The sequence below is a fragment of the Engraulis encrasicolus genome, chromosome 18 (assembly GCF_034702125.1).
Source record: "Engraulis encrasicolus isolate BLACKSEA-1 chromosome 18, IST_EnEncr_1.0, whole genome shotgun sequence".
In the NCBI taxonomy this organism is placed as follows: domain Eukaryota; kingdom Metazoa; phylum Chordata; class Actinopteri; order Clupeiformes; family Engraulidae; genus Engraulis; species Engraulis encrasicolus.
Window position 1 is genome coordinate 25,413,414 of NC_085874.1, and position 7,826 is coordinate 25,421,239.

General features: G+C 46.7%; 2 protein-coding genes across 2 annotated transcripts; both read left to right on the forward strand.

Moving 5' to 3' along the window:
• The first annotated feature begins 1,329 nt into the window (after positions 1-1,329).
• On the forward strand, positions 1,330-4,511 carry actc2 (actin, alpha, cardiac muscle 2). Its single transcript, XM_063223322.1, has 7 exons — positions 1,330-1,375; positions 1,962-2,106; positions 2,263-2,587; positions 2,898-3,059; positions 3,172-3,363; positions 3,577-3,758; positions 3,907-4,511. Exons 2-7 carry the CDS (start codon positions 1,978-1,980, stop codon positions 4,048-4,050), a joined length of 1,134 nt encoding a protein of 377 aa, XP_063079392.1. The 5' UTR covers positions 1,330-1,375; positions 1,962-1,977; the 3' UTR covers positions 4,051-4,511.
• Positions 4,512-5,811: 1,300 nt separating this feature from the next.
• gjd2b (gap junction protein delta 2b) lies at positions 5,812-7,481 on the forward strand. Its single transcript, XM_063222445.1, has 2 exons — positions 5,812-6,013; positions 6,563-7,481. The coding sequence occupies exons 1-2, from the start codon at positions 5,943-5,945 to the stop codon at positions 7,404-7,406; spliced, it is 915 nt and encodes a 304-aa protein (XP_063078515.1). The 5' UTR covers positions 5,812-5,942; the 3' UTR covers positions 7,407-7,481.
• Positions 7,482-7,826: the final 345 nt, after the last annotated feature.

The following is a 7,826-nucleotide window of genomic DNA, read 5'->3' on the forward strand; positions in this document are numbered from 1 at the left end:
AGTCTCATCTGGCAACCCTGGTTGGGTTGTGGTGGGCACTACAACAGCGCTACTGGGCTATATGGTATGCTGTCCTGTTATGGTTAGGTGCAGTGACTCATGGGAGGGTCTTCAGGAATCTGAGGAAATTCCTCACAAACAAAACCTATATAGGCTTGAATGTGTGTTTTTTTGTAGATTTAATGCGGAGAGTAATGTAGGCCTATGTTTTTTTGAGTCCTTAACTATTCTGATAGCCCTCAATAATCTGTAGTGGAATACTAGATGATAGCCTACAGTATTGCATGTGTATGAACACACACGCATGCGCACACGCACATTGTCATTTAACTATTATATAACTACTATATAACTATTATAATTTATTAAATGATATGATACTGCAGGGCAATCTCAAACTTGAGAGGAGCTTTTGTAGCCTACATTTCCTTGACCTCTGAGAGATACCAGCTGGTCTGAATACAATATTGGTACCCAAGCTCTGGCACTAAAAAAGCATAGGCCTAGCCAAGCTGCCTTGAACGTCGACACTACCAATCCTTTGTCAAGTTGACAGAGCTTATAGGTTTACACATATAGAACACATATCCCAAGGGTTGGGGAGATACATTTTGCTAACAATGCCAGACATTTAAATGGGTAGCCAGCATGGAAAGATGACGTTAAATAAGCCCTGCCAAAGCAAAGGCATTGCCATCGTCATTAAATATTAATTGGTGACACGGTCCCTCAAGCATCCCCCTGAGATATAGCGTTCCATCTTCTGTGGCATAATCTTGCATGCCTGAACGTATTACTCACGACAAAATGAAATTCGGCCCAGCCATAGGAAATGAATGAATCATACCCCTTGGCATAACTAGCCATAAATCCATATCAAGAAAGTACATTAGCCTCTTATAATGGGCTCAACCTAGCAATCCTTCATGACTCATTTGTTTTCGACCCGATTGTGAAGAGGGCGCAAAGGTTGTGGTTTTACTTATTAAACAACGGAATGCCCAGAGAGACCAAAGTAGCTTATTGGCCTGATATTTGAACCGTAGCCTTTTACTGTTGGCAACTCATTTGATGCGATAAAACACGGGAATACCTCTATGACTCCCAGCAGAGGCGCCCGGCCTTCTCCCACCCGGCTTCCTTACATGGGCGGCGGGCGGGCATGTTGCGCTATGTGGGGGGCGCTTGCTTCCCGCTCTACCGTGCTCCTCCATTCATGGCCACTTGCCTGTCAGTGGCGCTGGGGCTACCAAATAAGGAGAAGGAGGGCTGTGGAGTTCTGAGCCATTTGTTGAGCAGGCCTATATATTCGAGCCGGCCCTTCGCAATGTCACCACGGCTTTCCTCTCATGATCATTCTCTTGGCGCTGAACTGGTGAGTAGAATGAAGGAGAGGCCTGCGGATTGATTTCTTGGCGTTTAGTTCTGTAGTCTTCTGGACATCAACTTGAATGGTAGGGACAGGCTGGGTTGGAGTTTTGCCAGCATGTCAGACTTCTTTGAAAGGAACTGATAGACATATCAATTTACAGCTATTTTACAGTTTTGTCGCGCACTTATTAAGAGAGCAACAAAACTGAAAACAGAGATCATTACATTTTTTGGACGTTTGTAAGAGTATGCCAGTGAAGACCTACAATAATCGGTGGCAAACTTGTATCAATTATCCGATTGGTTATTGGACAATTATCCATTCCACTTAGTTCAGCTTGCAAGCTGTTCGCCACATTACATTTTGAGGTTTTTATAGGGCTTGGTGGCTTTCCTGATTCCTGCAGAGCAAAAATGTGAACATTTCCCCGGAGTGGATCAGGGTGTCTCACAACAGCAAGTCCATTTTCTGCTCATTTGCTCGCCATTTGTTCAAACATCTGTGCTCTCTCTCTCTCTCTCTCTCTCTCTCTCTCTCTCTCTCTCTCTCTCTCTCTCTCTCTCTCTCTCTCTCTCTCTCGACACTTTAGATCCACAACAGACACCATGTGTGACGACGATGAGACTACCGCTCTTGTGTGCGACAACGGATCCGGTCTGGTGAAGGCTGGCTTTGCTGGAGACGATGCTCCTCGCGCCGTCTTTCCCTCCATCGTTGGTCGCCCGCGCCACCAGGTATGCGCCTATAGGCCTCACTCTCGAGAGAACTCTGTTTCTGAAATGTGGGCTAGGCTTCCAGGCAAAAATAGCTACTGTTAATATTAATTCAACTATGGCAAACAATAATAATAATCATAAATAGTTATCATTTTACTTTCTTTTTTTCTTCAGGGTGTGATGGTGGGCATGGGTCAGAAGGACAGCTACGTGGGGGATGAGGCGCAGAGCAAGAGAGGCATCCTGACTCTGAAGTACCCCATCGAGCACGGCATCATCACCAACTGGGACGACATGGAGAAAATCTGGCACCACACCTTCTACAACGAGCTTCGCGTGGCCCCTGAGGAGCACCCCACCCTGCTCACCGAGGCCCCCCTGAACCCCAAGGCCAACAGGGAGAAGATGACGCAAATTATGTTCGAGACCTTCAACGTTCCCGCCATGTATGTGGCTATCCAGGCTGTGCTGTCCCTTTATGCCTCCGGTCGTACCACTGGTTAGTATGCTTATATGAGTATGGTGGGAGTAGACCCATCACATTTTGAACTATTATGTAGGCAAACGAGCGCCAGCTCGCACGCACACGCGCACACACACATATCCAGCATTCCACCTGCTTTTTACCTGTAGCATTGTAGGCTACAGGTAAAAATGATCTATGCCTACCACAACACAAACTCATTGACATCCTGACTGTAACTAACCAAGCTGGGGGTTGTGCCTTCTAGGGTTTAAAGGCGGTTGTGCCTTATAGGGTTTAAAGGTAACCTCGTCTTTAATGGAAAAAATGATCTTGTATTGAACAGGTATCGTGCTGGACTCTGGTGATGGTGTGACTCACAACGTGCCCATCTACGAGGGTTACGCTCTCCCCCACGCCATCATGCGCCTGGATCTGGCCGGTCGCGACCTGACCGACTACCTGATGAAGATCCTGACAGAGAGAGGATACTCTTTCGTGACCACTGGTATGTCTGAGGGACACAAATGTTTTGATAGCGTTTGTTGAAAGCAAATTTCACTCTCACCACAGTCTCTCTGTCTGCACTGACTGAGCCCCCGATTGTTTTCACTTGCCAGCTGAGCGTGAAATCGTACGCGACATCAAGGAGAAGCTGTGCTACGTCGCCCTGGACTTCGAGAATGAGATGGCCACCGCTGCCTCCTCCTCCTCCCTGGAGAAGTCTTACGAGTTGCCTGACGGCCAGGTCATCACCATTGGCAACGAGCGTTTCCGCTGCCCAGAGACCCTCTTCCAGCCCTCCTTCATTGGTGAGATTTGTCTTACAGGAAGTCTTTATAGTCTCAGGTGTTCACTATTGTTTAATGTTTGCTGTTCTGGCCAAATGCAACAACCTTACCTAGGAGGTTATTCAGTCACCTCCGCTGTAAAATAATTAGCCTGTTCCAATTTCGCACCAAAAACACGCTCCACGTTTGGAGCTGCCCTTTTCAGCACCACTCAACTGCCAACCCCCCTAACAGGTATGGAATCTGCCGGTATCCATGAAACGACCTACAACAGCATCATGAAGTGTGACATTGACATCAGGAAGGACCTGTACGCAAACAACGTCCTGTCTGGTGGCACCACCATGTACCCTGGTATTGCTGACCGCATGCAGAAGGAGATCACCGCCCTGGCACCCAGTACAATGAAGATCAAGGTGGGCGTCTTCTGTCGATTCAGATAAGCTTTGTTATAATGTAAAAAAAAAAGCACTCATGTTAGATGTGTCGCAGTGATATAGCTGCAATCACACTTCTCTCTGGACCCTTACCTAATTGCTAACCATGCCAATCTTCTCCCTTTAGATCATTGCTCCCCCTGAGCGCAAGTACTCCGTCTGGATCGGCGGCTCCATCCTGGCCTCCTTGTCCACCTTCCAGCAGATGTGGATCAGCAAGCAGGAGTACGACGAGGCGGGCCCCTCCATCGTGCACAGGAAGTGCTTCTAAGCAACCAAGTGCCAGTGGTGTAGTCTACGTAGAACGCGGGTATACAGAGTATAGGCCTACCCACTTCCAAATTTCAGGGATTTCAGTATACCCACTTAAAATTGATTGATCCATTGTTTTGAATGGCACAAATATATACAGTATACCCACTTCAAAAAAAATCTCAAATATATAGTATAGCCTACCCACCATAAAAAAAAGTAGACCACACCACTGCCAAGTGCCCAACCGCCGCCTCTGCTGCTGGTCATCACCACCACGCTTACAAACCAAAATGCCAAAACTCGCACCATTACCTCCGCCTGTTGTTCCCAAAAGCAGGCAGCCCTCCTTTGTTTTGTCGTTCTTGTACAGTATGTTTACACCAAGTGCAATTCCTTCTTATGTGTTGATTATTTTGCTGGTTCATAAATTAATGCATATGTGTATATTTATTGCTTTGTAAAATAAAGAAGACCGACTTGTAACACGTGGTTTTATTTTCCTTTCGCTGTGGTGGTTGGTTGTTGTGTGTGGTGATGAAGTAAAATCACACCAACGCATTACGATTGGAAGGATTGGATCGGGAAAGCTAACGTTTCACTAGCACCTGGCACAGAGCCTACTCTCAACAGACTCAATTAGCGCCCGCTCTAAAAATAGATGCCTTCCAGGACTCAGTGCAAACGAACGTGAGCAAATTAAATGCAAATAAGTAAGCAGAGTGGAAGCAAGCGGAGTGATGCAAAATACAAGCCACATAAAAATTGCCTTTTTGTTGTTGCGTGAAAGGGGTTAATTGCATGCGTGTGTGCTCTGCACACCAGTCTCTACCAGAGAGACAGGTGAGCGAGTTGATTCTATTTTTATAGCACTCAGGCAGCCCCTTAAAGCGATTATTTACTCGGCGAGAGCACTCTCACTGTCTCAAGTTTATCCAAGCTATAGTGTCGCCATTGTAGGTCCCCTCTACAATAGCTGGCCTGTCCAATGGAAAAGGCATATATAGTATATGTGTTATGTAGGTGTCCTCGGCAATTATAAAGACCTCTGACACGTCAAGCACGTAGAATATGTGGATAACGTTTTTATTGTTGCTATCATGAAATGCGCTCCTTTTGCTCCGCCCCTTTCAGTATGAAACACGATGGCAATTAATCAGTGAAGGCTGTGTTCAATTCATTTCAGTCACACTACTCACAGGTTTCCACTACCAGACTGCTTTCTTTGCGCGCGCGCGCGCGCGTGTGTGTGTGTGTGTGTGTGTGTGTGTGTGTGTGTGTGTGTGTGTGTGTGTGTGTGTGTGTGTGTGTGTGTGTGTGTGTGTGTGTGTAAGAGAGCGAGAGAGCGAGAGAGAGAGCGAGAGAGAGAGAGAGAGAGAGAGAGAGACGTTGATTTTAATCTGTCCCAGAAACCATGTTGTCATCGTTCTGTCACAGCCTTGCGTGTGCAGTAGACATCGGTGTTTTGGTCCCCCTGCAGGTCACGTTATTACCGCGGAATTTGGTGCACTTTGGGGACAAGCTCTGTTCTGGTTCTGGTTAGGTCTCCAACAACCTGTCTGCGCGTGACGCGAGGGAGGGGGTCTACTTAAAGCGGGATTAGCGCGAGCCAAACATTATACTGAGGTCTCCATCCATTCAGGCTTCGCGCGACCTATCGTCCTGCTCGGCAGATCGAAAATAGGAGGGCTTTATACTAATCAGCACTTCAGTATTGCGCGAGCAAAAGTGGTGGGTCGTCGCGCGAGCCTCTGTTTGGAGGCGCAAGAGGCAAGGGGGCAGCATACGCGCGTGATCAATGCATTCGCCAAATACAATAAGAACGTGCGGCGAAGAGGACTGTGCGCAAGAGTAGAACAACTGAGCATATTTTTTTTGCACAGACTTTTAACCGAATCCGAATGAGCAACAATGGGGGAATGGACAATACTAGAGCGGCTATTGGAGGCTGCTGTTCAGCAGCATTCTACTATGATCGGAAGGTAAGAATGCATTGGGGGGAAACTGGGAAGGGCGCGCGGAAAAAAAGTACAGTAGACACACACCTGGACAAACCCATGTATACATCTTCACGCAGAATAATTCCCGTGGTATTCCTAGAAGTGAAAACACATTTATTCATATACTGGAGTGGTGCATATAGTGGTTGTACGCGTGCCGGATGAAATGTATATATTGCTACATTAAATATGTACAGCTTCCTAATGAATATTCAGTTCAAGCACTCATTTGCAGGCTACAAAACCATACAATATGGTGGAGAAGGGTTGCCTCTATGTGTAACCTGTAACACATTATATAAAACGCGTTGTTGGTGCTGAGATTTAGAGAGGTGGTGTACCTATCCACTACTTCTGAGCGCTCCCTAGGTGGGACTCGTTTCAGCACTGGACAGCTCCACTGATTTATCGTTACTGTAAGGTTAGATTACTGCTGCTGTTTTTAAGCCTTACATGTGTTTTTTTTATGGTGACAAACTATGTTCATGATTCGAACTGACAGTTGAAATCACTGTGTCTTCTCATTTTCAGGATCCTACTGACAGTGGTAGTGATCTTCCGGATTTTGATCGTCGCTATTGTTGGGGAGACGGTGTACGACGACGAGCAGTCCATGTTCGTGTGTAACACCCTCCAGCCCGGTTGTAACCAGGCGTGCTATGACAAAGCCTTCCCCATCTCCCACATCCGATACTGGGTGTTCCAGATCATCATGGTGTGCACCCCCAGCCTGTGCTTCATCACCTACTCTGTGCACCAGTCGGCCAAGCAGAAGGAGAGGAGGTTTTCCACCATTTACCTTTCCCTGGACAAGGACCATGATTCTATGAAAAGAGACGACAGTAAAAAGATCAAGAACACAATAGTGAACGGAGTACTACAGAACACGGAGAACTCAACCAAAGAATCCGAGACTGATTGTCTTGAGGTGAAGGATATGCCCAATTCAGTCATGAGAACTACCAAGTCCAAAATGAGACGGCAGGAGGGCATCTCAAGGTTCTACATCGTACAGGTCATTTTCCGAAACGCGTTAGAAATAGGGTTTTTAGTGGGCCAGTACTTCCTCTACGGATTCAACGTCCCTGCGGTGTATGAGTGTGATCGATACCCTTGCATCAAAGATGTTGAGTGCTATGTTTCAAGACCCACGGAGAAGACCGTGTTCCTTGTCTTCATGTTCGCCGTCAGTGGGATATGCGTGGTGTTGAACCTCGCAGAACTCAACCACCTCGGCTGGAGGAAGATCAAAGCGGCCGTGCGAGGCGTGCAGGCTCGGAGAAAGTCCATTTACGAGATCAGGAACAAAGACCTGCCTCGGATGAGCATGCCCAATTTCGGTCGCACTCAGTCGAGTGACTCCGCCTATGTGTAGCGCCTGGCGGCAGGTTGCTGGGGGTCAGGATGGAGGATATAGCAGCTGTATTGTGGCAAAGCAGAAAGAATGATGTGCTGGAGGGTTAATCTCACCGATTTCGCTTGAAGTAGGTGGGGTAGATCTATTTTATTTGTCTTTAATGGACAACAGATAAAAAAGAAAACAAACGGACCAAACGTTTGTTTGTGATATTTATGAAAAAAGGCACTGATGCAACTTTTTTTTGGTATGGTTTGTATTTTATAATGTCTTGACAAGCATATGATTTACGTGTTCACGTGTTTACTCCTAGGTTCATGTTATCAGCTGAACGTAGGATTGAATACATATTGCACTAAATATGATGAGCCAAACGTAGCTGGTGTACGTACTATACATGAATGCATTTTTACAGTGACACCACTGTTGGCAGCATCC

Excerpts from the sequence above, each read along its gene's own strand:
- actc2 (XM_063223322.1), top strand. The coding sequence starts at position 1,978 with ATGTGTGACGACGATGAGACTACCGCTCTTGTGTGCGACAACGGATCC. Across the intron at positions 2,107-2,262 it reads TTGGTCGCCCGCGCCACCAG|GGTGTGATGGTGGGCATGGG; the intron begins GTATGCGCCTAT and ends TTTTTTCTTCAG. Across the intron at positions 3,364-3,576 it reads CTTCCAGCCCTCCTTCATTG|GTATGGAATCTGCCGGTATC; the intron begins GTGAGATTTGTC and ends CCCCCCTAACAG.
- gjd2b (XM_063222445.1), top strand. The coding sequence starts at position 5,943 with ATGGGGGAATGGACAATACTAGAGCGGCTATTGGAGGCTGCTGTTCAG. Across the intron at positions 6,014-6,562 it reads CATTCTACTATGATCGGAAG|GATCCTACTGACAGTGGTAG; the intron begins GTAAGAATGCAT and ends TCTCATTTTCAG.